Source organism: Delphinus delphis, chromosome 14 (genome assembly GCF_949987515.2).
Source record: "Delphinus delphis chromosome 14, mDelDel1.2, whole genome shotgun sequence".
Lineage (NCBI taxonomy): Eukaryota > Metazoa > Chordata > Mammalia > Artiodactyla > Delphinidae > Delphinus > Delphinus delphis.
Window position 1 is genome coordinate 50,910,213 of NC_082696.1, and position 25,821 is coordinate 50,936,033.

At 46.3% G+C, this 25,821-nt stretch overlaps 1 protein-coding gene across 3 annotated transcripts in view; it reads left to right on the top strand.

Annotated features, from left to right (window-relative positions):
- Positions 1 to 3,582: 3,582 nt before the first annotated feature.
- SCML4 (Scm polycomb group protein like 4) overlaps positions 3,583 to 25,821 on the top strand; it is a 42,671-nt gene continuing 20,432 nt past the window's right edge. Inside the window, exons 1-4 of one of the 3 annotated variants that reach the window (XM_060030141.1) lie at positions 3,583 to 3,712; positions 5,898 to 6,098; positions 8,477 to 8,608; positions 10,662 to 10,856. In XM_060030141.1, coding sequence (XP_059886124.1) covers positions 3,601 to 3,712; positions 5,898 to 6,098; positions 8,477 to 8,608; positions 10,662 to 10,856 — 640 coding nt within the window. In that variant the 5' untranslated portion in view covers positions 3,583 to 3,600. Of the gene's footprint in view, positions 3,713 to 5,897; positions 6,099 to 8,476; positions 8,609 to 10,661; positions 10,857 to 20,129; positions 20,570 to 23,016; positions 23,272 to 25,821 lie in introns of those variants that run through there. The other 2 variants (XM_060030143.1, XM_060030142.1) reach the window with 2 other exon arrangements.

A 25,821-nucleotide genomic window follows, 5' to 3' on the forward strand; every position in this document is an offset into this window, starting at 1 on the left:
ATACTTAGTATGGTATTGCTACATGATGAGCCTTTTAATTCTTTCAAATGTTAACTCAAATTAAGATGAACTGTCTATTGTTAATTGCTGCTTCTGATTAGTACAGGATCTCTAGCAAGAGCCCCAGACTCTGCGCACATACAGCGTTGTGTAGCCAACATGCTCACTTTTGGCCTGTCTCCTTTTAAATTCATTGCAATTAATTTAAATTCATTTCCGCACATCCCACTGTGCCCTCAATACTGCTCAGCAGCCACATTCCATTCCCCCCATGGCCTCCCACCCTCCTAGTTCATTAACCCACCCTCCTCTACCCTCACACACAGCTTCCAGCATCACTGAGAAATTAGAAGCCATTGCAAAAGGCCTTCTGTAAGCTCCCACCTCCACATCCACCCAAATCCAGAGCCTCATATTCCTCCTTCCTTCCTACTGCAGTAGATGAAAAGTCCTTTTTTCTGTCTAAGGCCATAACCCAGTTCATTAAATCTTATCCTCTCTCACCTGTTCAGAGACTCAATGCCAGCAGTTCTCCACACACTCCCCTGTATCATCAATTTTTCCCTCTCTACTGGGCTATTTCCACCAGATTAGAACATATTTCCCCCTTCTCAAAAGCAACAACAAAAAATCTTTTAAAAATTAAAAAAAAAATAGGGCTTCTGTGGTGGCGCAGTGGTTAAGAATCCACCTGCCAATGCAGGGGACATGGGTTTGAGCCCTGGTGCAGGAAGATCCCACATGCTGCAGAGCAACTAAGCCTGTGCACCACAACGACTGAGCCTGCACTCTAGAGCCTGCGAGCCACAACTACTGAGCCCACCTGCCACAACTACTGAAGCCCGCATGCCTAGAGCCCGTGCTCTGCACAAGAGAAGCCACTGCAATGAGAAGCCCGCGCACTGCAATGAAGAGTAGCCCCGCGGCTCGTTGCAATTAGAGAAACCCGCGGGCAGCAACAAAGACCCAACGCAGCCAAAAATAAAAATGAAATAAATAAATTTTTTTAAAAAAGTAATTGTGATAAAAACCACATGGCATAAAATTTATCATCATAACCATTTCTAAGTGTACAGTACAGTAGTTTAAGTATATTCACATCGCTGTGCATCCAACTTCCAGAACGTTTTCACCTTGCAAAACTGAAACTCTATACTATATACTCTATACTTATTAAACAACGACTCTCCCTTTCCCCCTCCCTCCATCCCTTAGCAGCCACCATTCTTCTTTCTGTTTAAGTGCATTTGACTACTCTAGGTCCCTCATATAAGTGGAATCATACAGTTGTTGTCTTTTTGTACCTGGCTTATTTCACTTAGCATAATGTCCTCAAGTTTCATCCATGTTGTAGCATGTGTCAGAATTTTCTTCCTTTTTAAGGCTGAATAATATTTCCTTGTATGTATATACCACATTTTGTTTATCCATTCATCTGCTGATGGACATTTGTTGCTTCTACAATGACTATGATGAATAATACTGCTGTGAACATGAGTGTACAGATATCTCTTGGAGACACTGCTTTTAATTCTTTGAGAAGTGGACTTTCTGGGTAATTCTATTTTTAATTTTTTGAGGAATGCACCATTTTACATTCCCACCAATAGTGCACAAGGGTTGCAGTTTCTCCACATCCTCATCAACATGTGTTATTTTTAATTTAAATCTTATTTTTTTTATAGTAGCCATCCTAATGGGTGTGAGGTGGTATCTCATTGTGGGGCAAAAATCTTTCAGTCCTACTTTTCCTGCTGCTGTGGCTAATTGGCCACTCCTTTTTAAGACAGGACTCCTTGCAAAAGTTGGCTTTACTTCCTGATCCAGTGCCTCTCTTCCCACTATATCTTAAGCTTATTCCAATCAGGTTCTCATCTCACCTACTGCACCACAGCCTCTCATGTCGAACCGTTGCTATGTGGCCACTTCTGGTCCTCCACGTCTGACCGAGCATTTGACATGGTTGGTTACTCTCTTCTCCATGAGACACTTTCTTCATCTTGTCCCCGCAGTGCCATGCTCTCCTGCTTTTCTTTCTACCCCACTGGATAGAGTTCCTGGTTTCTTTTGCTGTTCACCCCTCTCTTTCTGACTTCTTCATGTTGGAGTCCTTCAGGGCTCAATGAATGGATCCTCCTCTTCTCCACCTACCCTCAATTCTCTGATGATCTCATTCATTATCATGGCCTTAAATATCAACTCGCTACTTACGATTCCAAAATTAGTTCTCCGTTTAGACTTTCCCCCAGAACTCCGTAGTCCAGTATACATACCTGCCTACTTACCATCTCTTCTTGGATCTAAGCATCTTAAACCTGACATGTCCAAAATCAACCCGACCTTCCCTCGTTGTCTCCACTCTCCCCTCCTCCTTCCCCCACCTGCAAACTCCCTGGCCCAAACCCTCGGAGTCATCCTTGACTTCTTTCTTTTTCTCTCACACACTACATCCAGTGTGTCAGAACGTCCTTCTGGTTCCACCTTCAAAATCTGTCCAGAATCTGTCCCCTTCTCTTCACCTCCACTGCTCTCACCCTGATCCAACCTACCATCGTCGCTCATCTACTCTAGATTAGTGGTCCTCTCACTTTTGCTCCTTTCGTCTCTTCTCAACACAACAGTAAGACAGATTGTTTAAAATGTCAGTTTAGATTCTGTAGTTTCTCTGCTCAGAAGAGCTCAGAGCAAAAGTCAAAGAACTTACGGTGTCTTGCAGAGCCCCGTGGTTTTACCACGTCTCCAATCTCACTCTTGCCTCCTTAATGTGGCACAAACACTCCAGGCATGCTCTGCCTCAGGACCTTTGCAGTTGGTATTCTCATTCACTGGAATGTTTTCCCCTTAAACACTGGTATGACTTGAATGAATGAATGTAGAATGGTTGGATAACTAGCAGTAGGAATACTATTTCTCCATGACTACTATTATTATTACATCCTAAAAATCCAGGAATCCAGTTAGGATATGGATGGGGATTGCATATACATTAACAACAGAATGTACACCCTTGCTACTCAAAGTGTGGTCCATAGACCAGCAGCATCAGCCTTTGATGGTCTCCACTGCAGGAAATAAACCCTGAGAAGCATGTCACCTTTTGGAAGAATGGCTCCTGCTGTCTCTTCTAGCAGGACCCAGTGATCTTTGTGAACAGAAAACTCAGCAGAGTGAGCAAAGCTTCAGGATTGGTCACTGGGTGGCTGTCAGGAAAGAGCTGTCCACAGGAACCTCAGGAGCACAGGGGCTCAGGCTGGGAACTGTCCCCGACCCTGCATCCTGCACTCAGGAGGCTTATAGGCTGCAATTCCTCACACCTCTGTGTGTCCCACACCCTCTGCCTGACACAGTCATTTCCTGGGTGGCTCCACTGTAAGGACGGGGTGCAGAGCTGACCTCTAGGTGTGACCCAAACTTGAATCTTGATCATGAACTTGAATCTGAAGTTCAGCCCCCAAAGCTACACAATAGAAAGGTGTGGAAGAATGACAGAGTAGCAGTGGTTAACTGAGCCCAGGAAGGATCCTGGGAAAGTACAGAGAGCATCTCCAGATTTTCATTGACTCCCTGGGTTCTCTCTTGCAGCTCAAGTCTCGGGTTCTCATGACGCCTTTAGCCCTCTCACCCCCGCGGAGCACGCCGGAGCCCGACCTCAGCTCCATCCCTCAGGATGCAGCCACCATACCCAGCTTGGCAGCGCCACAGGCTCTCACAGGTAGGTGAGGCGAATGAACTCCAAGGCTGGGATGGCCTGCCCGCCAGCTAAAGTTACTTTGTGAACTAGAGAGCTGCCACTGAGGTCGCTCAAATGAAGGATTCAGTGTGTCAGTTGGACAGTAGGTAGGATGACCAAATTCTCTGAGAACAGGAGTTTAGTGTCTCACAGCTTGGATTATTTAAAATTGATTTTCAATACATCTTGGATTCAGCTGGTTGCTGTGGGTGGGTGGAGGCTAGAAAGAGCGGTTGGTGGCCCAGACTATCTTCAGAGCTGCGTTTACTTTGCACCAACAGCGAGCCTGCTCACCTTGAAGAGTTTCTATCCCTGTGTTTGTACTTCCAGATCTCCTAAGGATCCTAATGCCCCTCAATCCCACCCAGTGCCTTCCAGTCCAGTTCAGGGTGGAGCTCGGCCCAGTCTCCCTCATGGGGCGTCCACCAACCAACAGTTCCATCTTAAAAGTAACAGCAGTCGGATGGTGTCTCTCTCTCTCTCTCTCTCTCACACACACACACACACACACACACACACACACACACACACACACACATATACACATACACATCCATAGTTCCCCCTCATCACAAACCATCCGCAGCCCCATCCCACTTAAATCCCTCAGTGCCCTAATGCTGTTAGGTAAAGACCAAATTTTGTAGTATGGCCAACAAGGCCCTGCTCTTAGTTTTTAGGGCCCATCATAGGATCGTAGCATATTCTCTTTCTTTCTTCTGGAATGATCTTTCCTCTAGGGTCAACCTATTCCTCCCTTGCACCTCAGCTCAGGTACCTCCCTCCAGAAAGTGTTCACTAACTTTCCTGCCAAGGTTCCCAGGACGGGCTCTCCTAGCATCTCCCTAATGTTTCTTGCAGCCAAGGTCACATATCACTTCCTGTAATTCTCTGAGTAGGTCTGTCTCCCCTTCTGGGCCCTAAGTTCTCTGAAGTCAGGGATTATGTAGATTTTCTCTGTAGGGCCTAGCACACTGCCTGGCATGAAGGTCCCTTAGCAATTAGATTTTCCTTAATCATGTGGGATTAGTTGAAGAAGGAAGCCTGGTAGAGTGAAAAGAGCACAGGCCATGACATCAGAAAGATGTTAGTTAAAATCCCTATTGCACCATTAATTACACTTTCTGAGCAGCCACTAACCACTTTTAACCTCAGTTTCTTCTTTAGTAGAGGAAGTAATAATATTTAATTCTCAGGCTTATCTTGAGAATCAAACAAGATAAAGGATATACAGTGCCTGGAATATAGTAGGTGCTCAATAAAAACTAATTTTCTTCAACTTTGTTGTTACTGTTTAATCCTTCCAAAGTCCTAATGGTCTCCTCTTACAGTCCCTCTTTAACGCTTCTCTGCACTAGTGGCCCCCAGGGTAAGATGCTCATACCTGGGCTGGGGGCAGGGGGAGACATAAGAGGAGCCATTAACATGTGGAAGAAAATATGACACCTACTATTAATATTTCTTTTTATCTCATCCTTTAAAATTTTCTATTTTTTGGTTACATCTTTCAAATGTATGTAATACATTAATACGGTTGAGAATGTATATAATCTATAAATAAATAAACACATGTTAGGGCATGTGGTAAAAATTTTTTTACCAATGGGGTATATTACTTTAAAAGTGTGGGGACCATTGGTTGGGCTCACCTAAATGGACTGCTGAGTGTTCATTATCCTGAGATTGTAAGTAGAATCCTCTTTAGAATGTCATCGAATATATAGTCTTTGGAGTAATTAGCAACATGTTGATTTTTTTTAATTACTGAAGGTTAACAAAAAAAATGGCAAACATTATATATAGCTTGATAGCTTCCTGGGAGGAGAAGGGAAGATTTTGTGTATGTTCCCAGCACATAAATCCATTTATATACATGGTCCACAATTGTCCATAATCGTCTACAATTCAGATTTGAGTACATCAGAGAGGACATGCCTATTTCTTCCCAACCAGGAGGCCTTTCTGAGAGCAAGCCCTGGCAGCTGGAGGTGATTGAGTCTATTGCCTCTTTTACTTCTTAAGTTGGGAAGAACTGGTCCCACTTTGGCCTTTGCTTTCCCAAGACCAGGGCCAAGGGGACATGGCTGAGGCCTCCCCAGTGTGCACGGGAGCCACCCCTGGCCTGATGTGCTTCGATGCTGAGGGCTTTGTGGGTCTGTTTCCACAGTCTGCCTCTACATCAACAAGCAAGCCAACGCAGGGCCGTACCTGGAGAGGAGGAAGGTACAGCAGCTCCCCGAGCACTTTGGGCCCGAGAGGCCGTCGGCTGTCCTGCAGCAGGCCGTGCAAGCGTGCATCAACTGTGCCCACCAGCAGAAGCTGGTCTTCTCCCTGGTCAAGCAGGGCTACGGTGGTGAGATGGTGTCAGGTAAAGCCCTGGAGCAGGCTGTATGAGGAGGGCCATGGGTGTGTCTCCAAAGAGGAAAATAGCTGTAATCAGGCTTGGGGGACTGTGGCCAGGGTCTGTCCCCATCGTCTGGGCTCCAGGGTCCTTAAGTGAGCCTGTGTGCTGAAGGTGTCTCTTGGGACTTGAGGAGAAGATACTTCCAGATCTGGATAAGAAGACTGGACATCTGAATCCTCTCCCTTGACTTGCCTTTTTCACCTCCCACTTCCAACCCATCAATAAATCCTATTGTTCTAACTGCAGAATATATCCAGAATCCTTTCAGAATCAACTTCAAAATATCTCCAGAATCCTTTCACGATTCTGGTTCTTTCAAAATCTAGGTCAGATCATGCCCCTCCTTTTCTCCAAACCCTCAATGGCTCCCATGTCACTCTGAGAAAAAGCCCACATCCTTACAAGGGCCTCCAAGTCCTATGTGACCTGGTCCTGGGAACTTCCTTGATCTCCTGGCCACTTCTATTGAGTCCCAAACTCTGCTCTGGCCACAGTGGCTTCATTCCTGTGTCCTCCAACCATGCTCCTCCTGCCTCAGGGCCTTTGCACCTGCTGTTCTCTCTTTATGGAATGCTCTTTCCCCAACTGTCCACGTGACTTGCTCCTGGAGTTCCTTCAGATTCCTACTCAAATGCCACCTTATCAAAAAGCCCTTCCCTGACCACATGTCTAACACATCAGCCCTTGTCACTATTTATTCTCCCTTCCTCTGCTTTATTCCTTATTCATAGCACTTAACACCATGCAGGGAAGTGGGGAAAGTTCATGGTCTAAACCCCACCTCACAGGACACTTTTTTTTTTTAAACAAGAGCCTTCAGGGTCAATCCCATCTCCCATTGTCACCACCCTCCTCCATTTTCCACCCCAACCCAACAGCATCCAGAGGGAGTGGAAACTGTCACCACAAGTCTGAGGCAGAATTGGGAGCTCTGCCCCCTTCAAATGTTTCCCCTCAGAGGCTCTGTCTGTCTTACCCGAGGCTCTCCACATGCACAGTGGTTGTTACCACCTGCCCTTAAGCCCTGGAGCTCCAGGCCTTTGCAAGATGCTTTGACTCCAGGGGACAGCCTGGTGTCTTCTCTAGCCCAGCATCGTAGACACAGCCTCCATATCACCAGGGAAAAGGGATACAATTCCCCAGCCACAGGGCAGTGCAGGTGACCCTGCTGGCCGACTAAGAAAGGGTCGGGGAGAGGGGCCTTTAATGTGGCTACGCCCTGGAAAACCAAAGCATAAGTGTTTTATTTAACTCCAGATTGATCCCGAGGGCTTGCAGATGGGGAGGTTTTTCCAACACAGCTTTACCAGCTCTGATTGATTCAGCCCTCCTTCTGGAGCTCCCTGTGAGCAGGAAGCTGGGTCTGACTTGCTGGTAATTGATTAAAATAGAACTTGGCAAGGTCTGGGTGCATGTGTCTGACCCAGGGTGACTTTTAAGAGACTTCAGCAGATGTGCGGAGAGACAGGACAAAGAAGTACTGCACCAAAGAGGCCAGGAGGAGAGTCCTGCTGTCAGGCCTCTGAGAGCTCCTTGGCTGTCCTCTCTGAGAGCCAGGTTCTTGACCCTGCACTGCCCTCTGAGGTTGAAGGCCTTGTCCGTTTCCTTGCTAAACAGCAGGGCTCAGGACGCAGACCCAGTGCTAAGAGAAAGCTCCTCCTGTACCGTGTGTCCCCACTCTTGAGCAAATCCCGTCTGAGCCCTTTGTGGCCCCTGCCCCCCAAGCTGGGAGAGCTGACCCCGTTCTCCCTGCTCTCCTGCTCGGCTTTTCTGCGGCCTCAGGGGCCTCGGTGCTGGGGAGGAGGCTCTGCAGTGCCTGGCACCAATGCATGAGCGGGCAGAGCCCTGCCGAGTTTCCCTTGGCTGAAGCATTCCCAGGAAGGCTGGAGCTGAGGACTTGGTCATGGAGAATGCAGTAGCGCTGAGGGGCCTCCTCATGCCACCTCCTTAGGTTGTGAGGTGGCAAGGTGGGCGTCCACGTTTCTGATGGTGATGTGGCAGCCCAGCAAGGTGGTGCTAGCCCCAAGGTGGTTTAGGGAGGGACTCAGGAGGAAGACTCAGACTCTCCCACTCTCCACCTAGAACCTGATCCTTAGGGCACTGCTTTCTAAACATCCCCATGGCACAACATGTAGAAAATGGTGAACACTGGTGCTGGTACCATGGGCTAAGGGAATTTAACCTGCTGTGGCTGGGCCTTGGGCCACCCCAAAGGCTGAGGGGGAGTAGTATCTCAGTACCCATGACCCATTCCTAGCACACCTGTTGGGACGCTCTGCCTTAGTCACACTCTCCCAGAGGGGTAGATTTCGTGATCTCACAAATTCCATGTCTGCTTCCAGGAGGTGGAATTTTCCTGCTATGTGACCATCCAGGCACCTCTGGGAATGTATACACACTGATTTATGGCACAGGCCTGATGACCCAGACCTTCCTGCTGTGGGTTCAGTTTCCAGCACACCTACTCTTTCAAGGTATCGGAGGCAAGCAGCAGTGCCCACCTAAGAGGGAATTTCCAGAGTGTTCGAGTGGCCAGGATGACCCCCTCACTGAGCATCTAAGCAGCTCTTTGCTGGCTCTCCTAATCTGGGTCACCTGGAGTATTAAAGTGACAGGCAAGTGCCACTTATAGGCCTCATGAGCTGGAAAAAAACGCTCTAGGCCTTCTCCTCAGTTTCCTCATCCATATTATGGAGTCATAACCTTTTCTCCACTGTCCTCACAGGACAGTCAGAAGGCCTAAATGAGGTGATAGGTGTGAAAGCTCTTGTCAAACTATAAAAAGCTACACAAAAGAAATAGATTGTTTTGATTTCTAATTTAAATGGGTGTGGAGTTGTTTTGTTGTCTTTTCGCTCTGAAATCAAAACTAGCTCTGGTCGCCCTGCCCCTGCCCTTACAGTGTGCTAGCCTTTGAGAGACACAGTATAAAAATCCAGGCTGCCCTCCAGGTGCCGGTGCTGAGGGCAGAGCCCAGGTGGGAGCAGAATGTCCTGCTGGGCATCTTCTCATGTGTTCTGCACCCTGGAGCTGCTGTGCGGGCTTCATGCAGCAGCAGAGGGCTGTGAGGAGGATTACAAAAAGAAACATGCTCTGGGCTGGAAGAACCAGGTGTTTCTCCTAAATTCTGGTCACCCTAGAGAAAATGAGTTTGATCTAGCATCACTGTGGAGACATTATTGTTCTTTTATAAAGACTCCTCCCCTTTAGGCTGAATGAACCCTGAACGCTGTGGTGCTGCGTTAAGGGCTGGAGGCCTCAGCATGAACTCAGGTTTATTTGAATATACCTATATGTCTAGATCTAGACATATCTATCTAGACCTACCTATTGATCTAGATCTATCTATCTAGAGTTGCTTAAAATAAATGAGAGTATGTCATAGGGACACAGGAGTCAGTCTGTAAGATCCCAAAGACAAAAACTGGAATAATTTAGCAATAAGATACATAATATAGTATTGGACAACCCACAACACAAAATAAATATATATATTTTAAACTTTTATTTATTTATTTTTGGCCATACCATGTGGCCTGTGGAATCTTAGTTCCCCAACCAGGGACCGAACCCAGGCCCTCGGCAGTGAGAGGGCTGAGTCCCAACCACTGGACCGCCAGGGAATTCCCCCAGAATAAATATACTGAGTCTGCACTGATATTGATGAATAAACAAATAAATAAATGGAGGAAATGGGACAAGTCTTCCTTTATAGAAGAATTCCAAATGATATAGAGACTCTTCCCTCTCCAGGAGGTAGAGCTTAATCCCTCCACTGCCCTTAACTGTGGGTAGGACCTTGTGACTTATTTCCCAGGAACAGAATACAAAGAATACAGTGGAGGGCTTTCCTGGTGGCGCAGTGGTTGAGAGTCCGCCTGCCGATGCAGGGGACATGGGATCGTGTCCCGGTCCAGGAAGATCCCACATGCTGCGGAGCGGCTGGGCCCGTGAGCCATGGCCGCTGAGCCTGCACGTCCAGAGCCTGTGCTCCACAACGGGAGAGGCCACAACAGTGAGAGGCCCGCGTACCGCAAAAAAAAAAAGAATACAGTGGAGAAATGTGGCAAACACTGTCTTGGCCAGGAGATAAAGGTTAACATCCCAGTGATGAACTGTGGCTATCATGTACCACCCCCCACTGACTCTGTGGTCTTCCTCCTCAAAACCCCATAACCCCGGTAAAATCATAAGAAAAACATCAGACAAACCAGATCGCGGGACGTTTTACAAAATACCTGACCAGTACTCTTCAAGACTGTCAAGATCACGAAAAACAAGAAAAGACTGTGAAACAGTCACAGACCCGAGGAGACCGAGTTCACACAACAGCTACACCCGATGTGGTCTCCTGAATGAGATCCTGGAACTGAAATAGGACATTAGTGTAAACACAGGTGAAATTCCAATACAACTTAGTTGAAAACAAAACAAAACTGAACAAACCAAAACCTCTTCCCCAGGGCTGACGGGCTGACGGCTTTCTCCAGAGCCCCGCTCTAAGTCGCTGTCTCTGTACTCTTCCAGTCTCCGCATCCTTTGACGGGAAGCAGCACCTGCGGAGTCTGCCCGTGGTGAACAGTATTGGGTACGTCCTCCGCTTCCTTGCCAAGCTGTGCCGAAGCCTCCTGTGTGACGACCTCTTCAGCCACCAGCCGTTCCCCAGGGGCACCAGCGCCTCCGAGGAAGCCCCTGAGAGCCAGGAAGACAGGATGGAGTCAGGTAGGGTTTGCCCTTGTCTGTCTTCCTGGGCCTGCAGGTGGTTCCAGGTGTCCCCACCCTCCCGGGGCAGGTGAGGCTGCCACTAAGGGGGCTCCTGGGAGCTCTGCTGCTGGAAGCTCACGGGCTGCTCCTCTGGGCACCCGGGGAACAGTCAAGGCTGACCAGGACCAAGGACACCCCGACGGTCCCTGCCCAGGCTGCAGTGGGAAGAGATGGCTCCAGCTACTGAGAGCTGACATTATAGCTTCTAGGCCTATGTTATTAGAATTTAGACAATGAGACCGCATCACATGCAATGAGTGATTTTTTTCCTCTCTTCTAATTAAGACTCTTGAGCCTTTATTCATCATCGTTGAGTAATTGAAGGACTACTAGCCTAAGGAACAAAGAAATCCTGAAGAAACAAGGGCTAACGAATTGATTACGTTGGTCCTGTCTGGGGGCCTCAGATTCCTATCCAGGTCAATAAAATGTGTAACAGAGTGTCTATCGTGGCAGGAATTTGACCTGCCCATAAATCACATATGTCCTTCAGTGAGAGTGTTTCTCTCTCGTCACAGGATAGAAAGTGACCCAGGGGCTGAATGCCTTTTGTATCACCAGCCCCAGAATAGCTCAGCATAGGGAAGTGGCCAGTGGGAAGTACAGCAAGACCACATGGGCAAACTTGCCACACTGTTGTCTGCCCAATGGGCTGCTCCTTCCTTCCCCACTTAGCGGCCCTGAGTTATGGATTTGCAAGGAGTTGAACATGAGTCCAGGTTCTAGATTCCAGGTTCCCAAGGATGAGCAGGCATGTTGCCTTTTTTCTTTCTCTGGAAGCAGTGTTGTTGATACATAAAGAACACATAGACAGTGAAATGGAATCTAACCATTATCTCATTCTGCAAACACTTGCTGAATCTTTTCTGTTCCAAGCACCATGTGAGACCCTGTCTTGGAATAAGGCAAATATGTATGTGAGCTTAGGAAAGTTTTTGAGGTATTGAGTAACCAGTATGAATAATGAAAAACTTACATTTGCAGGTATGTGCTCACAGACAGGCTTAGAGCATTCAACAAAACGATACTTATAATAGGAGTGGCTGTGTTTTAAGCCTAGGAGGACATCAGGGAAGGATAAAGTTAGATTCTAAGCATAGATTTTTCTCACATCCTGTCAAGAGCCTTGTCTACAGTTTTACTTTAAACTCTCAGAGACCTGGGAAACAGGAAGAAATCTGGCCTTTACAAAGAAATGTACCTAATTAAATATAGTTTGTGTGAGCAGATGCTATATACTTCTGTGTTTTTCTTGATGCCTCTATATGTGTGAGCTTGGGAAAGTCTTCTCATGTCTCTGGGCCTCAGTTTCCTGTGTGAAATGATGGGCTGAGTTGCTCATGTATAATGTTCTGGTTCTGACAGTCAAGAATCTGGCCTCTCTTGTAAACCTTAGTTGACTCAGAAACATATTGTAAAGCTCACGTATCTTCCAGTGAATCTTGCAATGAAAATAGCAGATGATGATCTGATTTCACTTCGCACACCCTAAAGTCATTGTTACATTGAACAAGCAATGACCCATGGACATAATCATAAAGCCACGTAATTCATGTCTCCCATTCTCCTTTAAATGAAAGTCTCCTGTGAGACCACTTCTTCCCTGTCCATGGATGAAATTTAGGGCAAATCTCGTGACTTTTCTGGCTCCTTTCAGATAACAAAACACTCTCTAGTAAATGATTAATATGTCCAGGTCAGTGTGATCATCCAACTTTAAATTTCACTCAAAGATGGAACTACTCCCCATTCCCAGCTCAGCCCTGCTTCAGGCCAGTTGCCTGCAGCAGTAAAGGAGGGCACGGTTGGCTTCTCTCCACCTCCTGCCCAACCCTATGTTTTTGCCCCTTCCTTATCTAGCTAATAATGATTCCCGATCCTTCCTGATCAGAGTGAGGGAAGGAGGAGACGCTAGAGGTAGGAGAGTTTTTACTTGACTAATCCCGCTGTGAGCTGGCATCAGCCTCCCTGGTTCTGGCAGGTGTTTCAAGCTGATTCTGCAGCCTGTGGGCTCTTGCATGGGTCCTTTGGTGATCCTACCATCTCTCATCTGCACGTTCCTTGACATGGACAAAGGTAACTCTTCTCTGGCTGGTCACTTACGGTTCTTCCCACAGCCTCAAGGCATCTGTGGGTACATCTCTAACTTCTTTCTGCTGAGGCCCCCTTGTGCCTCCAGACAGTCCTATGGAAAGGATCTAAGATAATCTCACTTCAGATCTCTCTTCTGATGGCCCGCATCTGGTCCCTTAGAAACACCCTTTGCCCAAACAAACTCAGGGCGTGCAGGCTGATCTCAGCAGACACCTCTCCTTTGTCCTGCCATCACAGCAGCCAGACTTTTTGGTTTCTCATGGAAATCAAGCAGTAATCCATTGTGTCTGTTGAGCTCCAGGGACAGATATCAAGCTATTCACACGGCCACATTGAAGCTCTTGGATCACGTGGGGTAGTTCTCTCCACAGTTCATCTTCTATTCAACCTGCTTTTCAACCTCTACAATTTCTTTTGCAGGCTGCATGTGGGTGGTCATCTACACAGGTAGAACTGGCTTCCCACCACCTCTTTTTGCTAGAGCTCCACACTTCTCTCTGCTATGGGGAGACTATTGTCTTGCAGCTTCAGCAAAACTGAAACTAAAATCGTTTCATTTTAACTTCCTGTCCCAGGAACCCCCCTTCAGCTTTCCTTAAGTGATCACTGAGGAAACCTTTGCCTTGGTTTCCTCCTTATTCTTTCTCCTTCCAAGCTCACCATGCTGAGTGCAGTTCCTGTCTTTTTCCTGGGAAAAGTGTCGTGCAGCCGCCTCACTTCTTCCCTGGGCTGAGGCCGGTATTTCCGCCTGCAAGCTGGTTTCTTTCCTAGTTGGCTTGGCTTTGGGAGTAATGACTCCAGTTGTCTTCATGAGCCCTTCCCTAGCCTGTGGCTGCTTTGAAAAAATGAATTGCTCCAGTTCTTGTGGAAATTGTTCCCCGTGCCCTGGGTGCTACAGAACCAAGTGCTGTGTGTTTCTTGTGTCTGGGGCCCCAGGGAGGGTGGAGGAAGCAGCTACGGCACAGTAAGCTTTGAGCAGCCCCCTGGCGCACACCTCTCCTACCTGTTTGCCATGGAGCCTAGGATGACACCACTAAAGAGTTTGCCTTTAGGGCTTCCCTGGTGGCGCAGTGGTTGAGAGTCCGCCTGCCGATGCAGGGGACACGGGTTCGTGCCCTGGTCCGGGAAGATCCCACATGCCGCGGAGCGGCTGGGACCGTGAGCCATGGCCGCTGAGCCTGCGCGTCCGGAGCCTGTGCTCCACAACGGGAGAGGCCACAGCAGTGAGAGGTCCAGGTACCGCAAAAAAAAAAAGGAGTTTGCCTTTAGACTAAGACATTGCCTCTTTAGGATTGCCTTGTCAAAGTTCCCTTAAAGGATAACATATCAAGTTATTATTACCTTGGATGAGGAATTAGTTTATTACCCACTTTCCCATGATTATGGCAAGAAAGGCAGGTGTACTTATAAGCGAAGGGGTGGAGGTCTTCATTGATTTTAGGCTTCACATCCATCCGTAGGACCACGTCATTCCTAAACAAGATTGTACAGTCTTGAACTCATTTGAACCAGATCCTGCTCTGCCCCAAGGTTGTTCAGTCAAAGCTGGAGTGTTCCAGGTTTGGTGCCACACAGTTAGAGGGTTTGTCAACACTCATTAGGACATTTCCAAAAGACAGTTAATCAGACAGTAAGAAAATGCAAAGCCATGACACATAAGGAACTATATAAAAAAATGGATGATTTGGGGAAGACAGAAGACAAATTTTCTGTTCCAGGATATGACAGCAGGTCATGTGGATTTGGTCTTTGTGGCCCTGAAGATAGATTTAATTAAACCTCACGTCTTGCCACTCAAACTCGGGTCAGGAGCACTGTAGTAACCTGAGAAAGGAAAAGCTCAGTGGCCCTCCCTCACTCCTTCACAACAGATCCCAGGTGTTTTGAAGACACTTAAAGTTGGAGAAGCCTGGGTTTCAGGAATACTCTCCCACGTAGAGGACTTGGCACCTGAATAACCAGGAGGAACTCTCAGAAGACAGCTCCCTCAGGGTTCAGGTGGGGTTGACATTGTAAAGAACTTTGAAAAGCCAAAGCCATTCAGAAGTAGAAGGAGCTGCTTGGATGGAGAGAGCTCCTCATTACTGGTGACAAGTGCAGATGTCCACATGTCAGGGCCATTAGGGTGAACTCTGGCAACCCAGAGGAGTAAGATCAAGATGTCGCCTCTGGTCCCTTCCAAGCTGAGAGACGGCTGGAGGTGGCAGAGGAAGGCCGCGGACAGCAGGAGGTGAGAGGCCCTAGAAGCCCTGGGGAGTGGGTCCCCCAAAGGGGAAGATGAGGATACTGAGACAGAAGGGCTCACATTAGAGCAGAGAGAGGGCTTCTTCCAAATCTCTTCCTCAGACCTTTGAAATATAAACTCTGTCACCAAATGATCTTTCTCCTGCATTCAGGGAAAACCAGGTTTCAGACCCACTCAGCTGCCTGAATTCAGTCTGGAAGGTAGAGTTCTTGGCTTGAGACCAAGAATTTTAGCCATTTTCCTCCGAATCTATTAACTGACAGCCAAATGTTCATGTTTTCAGAAGAAGAGCAGTTCCCTGGATGCTTTAGGAGAATGGAAGCAAAAACATGGATTTGATAACATTTGTGGTTCTGTCAGAAGTCCTGAGATGATCATGGGGAAATTTTACCTTATCTTTGAATGTTGGGGAGAAAAAAGGTCTCAATTATAAGTAAGCTTTAGCCAGATGCTTCTCAAACTTTAATATGCCCTGGTACCACCCAGGCATCTTGATAAAATGTGGATTCTGGCTCAGGAGGGCTGGAGTGGGGGCCTGAGAGTCTGGTTTCTAACAGGCTTCCAGGTGATGTCCGTGCTGCTGCTGGTTGGGGACCACACTTTGAATGAGAAAGTGTGTGCTGACGGAGTCCTGCTCCCAGAGGTAAATTTATTTCAGGTTTTCAGTAAAATACGTCTCTCCGTGCTAGGATGGTGCCAAACCTGTAAAAGCATTGCTGCTGAGGATGACCTGGTGCCCCGTGGAGGTGTCTGTGGGCTGGAGAAGAAGAGAGGGGCGTGAGGGGGCAGAGTAGTCAGGCACGGTGGCACATGTGCAAATCCAGGTGAGAAAGAGGAGGTTTGCAGTGCTGGGGAAGAGAGTGAAAGAAAGGAAAGAATGATGACGGGCAAATTTCCTGGTGTGGCCTGACCACCACCGGCAGCAGGGTCTCTGTTGCCCTCTAAGCTTCTCCGAATTCCTAGAAGACCCTAGGGATCTGTTCTCTCAGACCCTTGTTTACATACCCTCCCTGCCTTATACTGCTAGAATCTGGGTCCAGACCTCGTCTCCCTGCTAGGTAGACTTGAGGGCAGGGACGTGCAGTCCCCAGCAGAGCCTGAGATGTAACAAGTCCACAGTAAATATTTACTGTTTCGAATTCTATGCGACACAACAGAACAAGCTGTCTGCTCACCAAGCATTGGGGAGATCTTCTTTGGAAACCACAAATGTGGTAGCTGAACTCTTTTGCAAGATCTAGTTTAGTGATTGGCTTCCTGCCTTTTGAAGGTTTGACATGATGGGAACAAATTGTTTACTTTTTGTTGAGTAGCTTTTCTTGATACACAGACGGTGGGGGTGGGAGATGAGAAAGGACATTTGTTCTTGAGACTTGATGTTTTCTTCCTTGGCTGGTGGTCTTGGAGCCAGGCACCAGAAAACTATTGGAGTAACAGACACACACGGTACGTTCTGCTGTGGTTGAACCTTCATACCCAGCATCTAGAAATCAAATCTGCTTCCTTGTTAAACTACAAATTTGTCTAATGTAATAGCTCTACAAAGAATGACTATCCAGAGCTTATCTCTCTTTCCAAAAGGTTGTTTATTTCTAAAAGGAAATAGAGCTTATCAAGTGGCATGAGTTCTATTATACAGGAATATCCATATGATCAGTTGGCAAACATTTTCTGAGCTCCCTCTACGTGTGATACCTGCAGAGCTGAGGCCACTTGTTCAGAGCCACACAGAAAGGCGGCAGCAGGGTGGAAGCTGAGCCTAGGTTTTCTCCTCCCTGGCCCTTTGCTTTTCCTCCCAAGCCTATCAGTAGGGCCCCATTACCCAGCACTTGCTGGGGTGTGTGTGTGTCCTGTTCTCTGGCTCAGAAGCCTGACCGCACAAAATGGATGTTCACAAGTGGCTTGTGGTACCCCTGTGTCACTTCTTCTAGCAAAGATGTAAAAGAACAAAACAAACACAAATGCCCACTTAGCAAAATCTAGGCAGAAACTGCACTCCAGGGACATCAATTATCTTTTCTTCTTCTGGGTTAATATCTTGGCCCCAAGGAGTGTCTCTTCCTTATCTTTGTGCCCTAGCTACATCGTTGCTAGACGACATCCACAGGACAGGCAGAGCCTATCATCCTAGACACCAGGAGAACTTTCTCATCCCTACAAAACCCACACAAAGTGGCCTACTCCACCGACACTAGGTGTGGTTTGACCTGGTATTTTAAATAATATATGAAATGATGGGGGAAAAAAGAAATGAAGGAAGGCATGTGCAGGCCAATGATTAGAATATTGCAGAGCTATGCTCACCCTGTCATAGCCACGGGCCATGTGAACAAAATGAGCCATCTGGTTCTCAAGCCATGCATTGGAAAGGGGGTCATTTGGAAGGAGAACAAAGTATCAGTGTCAAGCTCAGTTCTTAAGAATCTTTGCAGAAAGTTTTGATGGAAAGATGAAAAGAAGAACGTCCGCAAGTTCGGCAGCAAATACAAAAGGCCTTCCTATATTTTCGGACAGGTAGGTCCAGGAGAAGCCCAGCCAGAGCTCTTACAGCATGGAATAGGGAGTGTTTGCCAGTGTAGAATTCCTGATCTTAGCTCTGCCTGTGTGCCAATATGAGTTCATTTAGGAAAATCTGTTTATCATATTTTTAGTGATATCATTCATTAAAGTATAATATCTGTACCTATTTTAAAACATTGAGCTAAAAAACAAAACAAAACAAAACAAAAAACGTTGAGCTAAAAGGGAAAAATGTAACTTCTAAGGAAAACACTGGGTTTTGTAGAATTTGAAATAGATTTTCACAATGCTCAGTAATTTATTAGATCCCTTTGTGCTGTAATGATTTGGTTCTCTTTTGAATCCTGTAGATATTGAGGAAGCACAAGGATTCAATAATTATTGGTTAAATGAATGAATGAATGAATGTTCCAATTAAGTTGTTGGAACCTCCTAAGGTCCTTTAAATATGGGATAAATAGGCTACTATTGAATCATGGTGACCAATTTGGTAATATTTTAATAGAAAGTATATACATTAAAATGACACAAAAAGAAATGAAGATAATGCTCCGCTTGGCCAAGATCACAGATAAAGTCATTTTGTGGATTAAAGATGCCAACACCAAAGACTTGAGGAACAGAATGATGATGGTGGTAGATCCCCAGTAGGCTTTCTACTGTTTGGGAGAGCTCCTTCTAGGAGGGAGTGTGGAGGAGAAAAAGAGGCTGCCAAAAAACAGGCGGTATGAACCTTTCCTTCCTACAAGGCTGGTCTCAGGAATTCTCTGAAAGACAGCCCTACCCCTGCCCCCCATGTCTCTCTTCAAATAAAGAAATCTACTGGAAATCTTCCCCTTTGTTCAATGAAACTGTCCTTAATGTGACATCCCTACCCATCAATCCCCCATGAGCCACTCTTGAACCGGGGACGATGCTGGGGACAGCTGAGGCAGGTGCGCAAGGCCCTCTGTGTTTCTGGCAGGCTTGTCCAAAGAGGCTCCTGCCTTGATGGAAGAGTAGATGTTAGGGAATGGGCAAGGTCTGTAAGGAGATCCAAGGAGATGGTGACCAAGGTCTCTGGTTTATACATCAGAACACTGAAAGCACAAGGACTGATGGAAACAAAGGATCAAGTATATGAGATTTGGCCATCCCAAAATCTCCAGGGCCCAGAGGAGCTGTAATTGGAGACTCTATCCTTGGGCTGCTCCTCTGGACTAATACCCTGAGCCCCTGTGGTGGGTCCTAAGGTAATATCTGCAAGTTATCCACACCAGTATCTACTGACCGTGCATCAGAACTGGGTTAAATTGGCAAACCATGCCAAGAGGAATTGAAGCAACTTTGGAAACCAGTAGCCTTCTAAGATAAACTCCATGAGCTTTCTCCTATTAGTTGGTAGTTTCTGGGTCTCAGACATAAGTAGCAAACCCTTTGATTTTGGGGGAAAAAAAAATCCCATGAACTTCCTGACAGAGAATTAGATATTCTATAGCAGATACATCCTAGCTGCTACCGAATTAATAGTTACAACTTCCAACCTAGATATGCAGAGTCAAGAGGAATTAAACAAATTCCCCTTTCCCACCTGTATTATTTATCTATTGCTGTGTGACAAATTACCCCAAAACTTAGTGGCTTAAAATAACATTTATTATCTCACAGTTTCTGTGGCTCAGGAATTCAGGTGCAGCTTAACTTGGTCCCCTGGCTCTGGGTCTTTCACAAGGCTGCAAGCATCCCAGAGTTCAACTAGGGCAGGATCTACTTCCTAGCTCATTCATATGGTTGTTGGCAGGATTCCATTTCCCACAAGCCATTGGTTCCTTGCCATATAGGCCTCTCCACAGAGCTTCTCACACCATGGCAGCCTGCTTCATCCACTTGAGAAATACGGGAAAGCCTTCCTAAAAATTAGGATGTCCGTTTAGAACCAAAAGTTATATGGTGTTCTCTATTCCAGGGACTCCAACATTTTCCTGATTAAGGGTCACTTTAAATTTCCCCAGAGTTCTATGAAAGACCAAAAAGAGGGGGGGGGGCTATTGAGGAAACAGGGCTTGACCGTGGGAGGTCCCACACTCTCACCCTCCCCCGCCTTCTGGGAACTCATTCCCTTAAGCCTTGGGGTAGAGGCTTGGCAAAGCCGCAAAGAAAAGACCACAGGGATGGTGGTTAGGGAACCTGCTCTCCTCTGGAGACTGAAGGGGCATTCACTATTCTCAAACGGCTGACACTGGGCAAAATTGCCTTTGGGCAAAATTTCCACAAGAGGAAATCTTAAAGACAAAGTCTCAGGCAAACCGGCAACATTGGAAAGGATTAAAGAAGTTCAGGTGTCAGGGGGAAAGTGTAAATGTACTTAAATGGACCCAAGAGGAGTTATAAGGTTGATTCTGAGGGCTGAGTGATCTGTACTTAGAGACGAGCTTGAAGAGAAAATCTATACTGGCCAGAGACCAAGTTAATGGAAAATTTAATTGAAGAGAACGAAAGGCTAAGCCTCATAGGTGGTGTGGCCTGGTGCCCTTTGAACCAGGAAGGCTGGGACAAGAGGCCACAGGGGGCCCTAAGGGAAAACGTGATGAGCTTATCTGAGCCAGAACAAGGGGCGGGACCGAGCCGGAGTAAAAGAAACCTGCAGACCTCCACAAGAACCGCAGTGAAAGGCGGCAGGAGGGCAGAGAGGAAATCTGCTTGTTTCGGACACCGAGGAGTCCCGCCGAGGGCCTCCCTGCCGCCCACAGCTGAGCACGCGCTGGGCGCTGGCGGCGGTGCTGGCGAGAAGCGTGCATGCAGCTGCCTGGTGGCGGAGACCCAACCACTCAAGGTAGGAAGTGAAGCCCAGGTCCGGCTCTGAGCAGGGGAGGGGCAGCTCCACTGGGACCTGCTAGAGTCTCCTGGCCCTTCTCCCTCCTGCCCCCTTCCTCTTTCTGTTTCTCTCCTTGCAGGTCTCTTTCCCTGCATTCCTGAACTCACTGGCTGTGCTCCTTAGGTGGTGGCACCTGGTTAAGCAGGGGGAATAGTTATTCCACGGTTATTCACGTGGCGGTGTTATCAGGCCGACTCTGTTACTTCCTTTTCTCATCTGGGGTTCAGGGCTAGGGATCCGTGGTGCCGCTATCTCTTTAAACAGCAGAGCCAAGGCGCTCACACACGGAGCCCTCTGGACACTGGTCCAGTGGTCTGACCTTCTTGTCAGCCTGAGCAGGGTCACGTGGCCTGCTGGGCTAGGCAGACCCGCTGGCAATCAATCCCAAGAGAGGCAATGGCTTTCAGCCTGGGGGAAGGTAGCAGAGCTGATTGTAGAAAGGGTTCACTCTGTGCAGCTGCTCCTTCAGCTGGGACGTTGTGACTGATATGAGGAAAGGGGAGTGGAGGGTGAGAGAGTGTGTGTGTGTGTATGAGAGAGAGAGAGAGAGAACTGTTTAGTGCTCGGAAGAACAGTGTCTGAGACTCTGGGATTTAGGGTTATTATTGCACTCAGAGAGATTACTTGAGAATAATTTTGCAGATGGTGGTGTTGTCGCTTTTCAGGGCTTCATTTGGTTAAAGAATCCAAGTAAAGTGCCATTTAAAATTCTTTAAATAAATTAAATAGTCCAAGCTCACTTAACTGTGAGCAGTTGGCTCTTGTGTCCTACCTGAAAAGGGGCCAACACCCCCTGAACTAAACCTCCGGCAGCAGTGTCTGGAGTCTCATCTATGGGGGCCCCTCTTTCCTCCCTGGACCGCTGTCGCTGCTTTGGGACTTTCTCTTTCTCTCTCTGGCTCTTGGCTTTCTCCTTCCCGTCCCTCTGCCTCTTCCTCTTCTCTTTGGAGTTTCTGCACTTTCCAGGTGCTCAGCTGACCCTCCAGAACTGCAGGAGGATGGGCTGTGCTGGGCGTCCCCCAGGCCTCTGCAGGGGTGTGGGTGGAGGGAGGAGTCCACACACTCCTGACTCAGACCCTAGAGCTTTGTTCTCCAAACAAGGAGGCTTAGACCTGGTTCAGGTTCAGGAGCAAAGGGGTATCCTTTGAGGCTTGAGTGGGTTTGAAGTCTTCTAGAGTATTTTTTAGCCTAATAGGCAGGCTTTATATGGAGCAGCTGGGGAAACCATAGTCCACAAGCAGATTAGCTATGGTGAAAAAGGCACGTCAGCCTCTTTTGAATGTTCCTAAGACACCAAACCTTGAAAACGTGGCAGCCTTCTTTGAATGTGCCATTTGTGCCTGTGCCTTTCTACGTAAGCATGCCCTTGTGATCGTATGAAAGCAGATTAATCCTTTTTCTGGAGGAAAGATTTAATGATTTATAAGTGGCATCCTTAGTGTCTTGGATAGAGGCAGGGGGTTATAGAAGAGAAGCACATAAAATGCTTCTTGTTTACCCTGCTTTGCTGAGCTGGTGTGCACAACGATGAAACGGCCTTAAATAGAGGCTGGGCTGGATCCTCTTGTTTAATGAGAGGTGCCAGGGTGACAAGGTAGCTCGTTTCAGATGAGAAGGGATTTTCTAAGAATCCAGGAAAAAAGACTGGGAACGTCTTAATCTGTCAGCCCTGTGGTTTAACACAAGTCTGTGTGCGGGAATCGGATCCACGCAGGGCACTCTCCGCAGATGATCCCAGGTCTGCTGGCCCCATCTGGTGTTCACTCACCAGTCAGCCACAAAACTGCTTGAAAAGTGTAGTTCTCTCCTCAAGGAGATTTGGTCCTTTTTGTTTTTGTTTTTTACCAACTTTAAATAGTGGTTTTGGGTAACAAACAATTCACGAGCCACACTTTATTAAATTCATCTTACCTGTATGTTGGATGACTTAATGGTTTTAATAGTATAAAGGGTAGGTACCCAGCAGTCATCGTTTTAACTGAAGCAAGAGGAATTGGGGTTAGGTGTAAGGAAGACATTTCAGGCAATGAGGTTTGTGGCACAATGACCTAACTGTGAGGAGATTGTAAGATCTCTTTGGGGGAAGCTTTTAAATAAGAGGCTCAGTTATTTAATTTATTTTCCGCTCCAAATAACACCCTGCCTGAAAAGAGAAGTTGAGGCAAGCTCAAGGCATTCCACCATTAATTTACCACCTTCACAATTTTTGCTATGTCTGACTAAAACCGATAGAAGTGTTTACTCAAGATATTCATTTCTTTTAACCGTAGCCTTTAGTCATCTTAAGCAGTGATACCTTATCAGTGAAATCATAGTTTGATGAGCTAACTATATTTTATTGCTGTGCACTAAAATATATGACTGTAATAAAATAACGTTCACCTGTTTTTGTGTCCTCCAAAAAGATACATGTTCAAGTCCTAACTGCAGATACCTGTGAAAGGGACCTTCTTTGGAAATAGGGTCTATGCAGAGGTAATCAAGTTGAGGTCACACTGGATTACGGGCGCTAATCCAACGACTGATGTCCTTATAAGAGGGAAATTTGGACCCAGACACAGACAAAAAGGGAGAACGCCATGTGACCACAGAGGCAGAAATTGGAGTGGTGTGTCTGCAGCCAAGGAACACCACGGATCATTGACTATCACCAGAAGCAGGTAGAGGCAAAAAAGGATCTTCTAGAGCCTGCAGAGAGCATGGCCCTGACGACACCTTGATTTCAGAACTGTAGCCTCCAGAAGTGGGAGAGAATATATTTCTGTTGTTTTAAGTCACCAAATCTGTGGGAATTTCTGCAGCCTTAGGAAACTAATACACCTAAGTGCCGCCGAGAATCATCCCCTGGTGGGCCAGCGCAGCACATTTTAACACTCGGGGAAATGCTGAGCCGGGTGCTCTGTGAAGGTCCTTTTCAGTCCTGGGGTTGAATAATGATGGCCTTCATTGTATCAGCCATTTTTACTCTCAGGTATGATGTAAGTGTCAGCACCCCTATTTATAAAGGTGAGGAAAAGGCTGCGTTAATCGGGTTTGAGCAGATGCATCTGTCAATTCTGAATGGCACCCTGATGTGTGCACCTGAACGTGCTAATCACTCCCAGGCTTCCTGGGAGCTACAGGCTGTGCAGGACCGCGGCTGGGGCTTAGTGATCTGTTTCCATGGCTGTCCACCTGGCCGCCTTTGGAATCACTGTCACATCCTTTGCTGGGTAGAGGGCTATTGCTTGACGCTCTCTCAAGTCGGTTTTACTTTCTGATGAATTCATTTGGATCATAGCCCAGAAGCTGGCTTTTATTACCTTTGATCTCACCCATGGTTGTCTGTAGTTTTTAAACCAATAAGGTCCATATTCCCTTGTTCCCCATTTCCACATGTTGTCATAGGGGAACAATGTTCCATCTGCATCTCTATTTTCCAGCTGTAGTGCAGATTGGTGAATATCTGCATTCCCTACCTTAGACTATCAGACTTCCATAGGCATATTTAATTTAGATTTAATATATTTAATAAACAGAATAAATGTTTTAGATTTTTTTCATTGTTTACCGTGCATCTACATGAAGAATTTATATTTAGTTCTTTATAATCTGAATTTTAACACGTCTTCTGTGTAACAGCAGCCTCACTGCCCAAATGTCTACTTAATGTTTATTGAGAGCCTTCTGAATGCCAAGCACCATGCCAGACACTGGGGACACAAAAAGGATTAGTATCCCAGACTATGGAAACTTTTCAATGAAGGGAATATAATGGCAGGCTTCCTGCTCACTTGCTTGGAATGTGCTGGCCCATAGTAGGTGCTCAAAAAATGTTAGTCTTCCTCTTCCTCACTCCATTCAAGAAGCAGCCTAGTATCTAGCTCCATAGCCAGGTCCTTCCTGCTGATGTCTTCTGACCAGGAGGGAAGATGCAATAGAGGCCATCTAGGGGAAGGTGCAGAGTTCCAGGTTCCTGAAGACATCGTTCAGCACTGCATTAGCCACAAAGCATGAGGCACAGAGCATGCATGCCTACCCTTTGCTGCTCAGTTTTCCTGTGTCCAAGTGGCCAAAGCAGTGTTGGATTTGACTGTACAACACTCTCAAAAATGTGTTTACAGCCAAACACTGGGCCTCCACAATGAGTTTTTAAAAGCAGCTTTATGGAGATATAATTCATACATCATACAATTCACCCATTTAAAGTGTATTATTCAATGGTTTTTAATATATGTGCAACTATCACCCCAGTCAACCCCGATTCCCCCAACCTCCAAATCCTAAGCAACCACTAATTTACTTTTATCTCTATAGATTTGCCTATCCTGGACATTTCATACAAATGGAATCATTTGATATGTGGTCTTTTGTGGCTCAGTTTCTTTACTTAGCATAACATTTCAAGGCTCATTCACACTGTAGCACGGATCAGTACTTCATTCCTTTTTATGCCTGAAATTATTCCATTGTATGCATATGCCATGTTTTGTTTATATATTCATCAGTTGACAGTTTTTTGAGTTATTTCCACATTTTGGCTATTATGAATAGTGTTTCTGTAAACATTCATATATAAATTTTTATGTGGAAATTTCATTTCTCTTGGGAATATATATATATATATATATATATATATATATATATATACATACATATATATACATATATATATATCCATACACACACATACATACACACACACCTAGGAGTAGAATTGCTGGGTTGTATGGTGAATTTATTTTTAACCATTTGAGGAAGAGCCAGACTGTTTTCCAAAGAGGCTGCATCATTTTACATTCCCACCAGCAGTGTGTGAGGGTTCCAATTTCTCTACAGTATCACCAACACTTGCTATCATCTGACTTTTTGATTATAACCATCCTAGTGAGTGTGAAGTGGTTCCTCATTGTGGTTTTGATTTGCATTCCCCAATGACTAATGATTTAGAACAAGTTTTCATGTGCTTATTGGCTATCTGTCTATCTTCTTTGGGAAAATGTCCATTCAAGCCCATTTTAAAATTGGGTTATTTGTCTTTTGATTGTTGAGTTGTAAGAGTTTTTTTTAATATACTCTGGATATGAATTCTTTATCAGAGGTATGATTTGCAAGTAATTTCTCACATTCTGTGGGTTTTCTTTTCACTTTCTTGATAGTGTCTTTCAAAATGCAAAAGTTTTAAATTTTGATAAATTCAATATGTCTATTTTTTCTTTTGTTGCTCATGC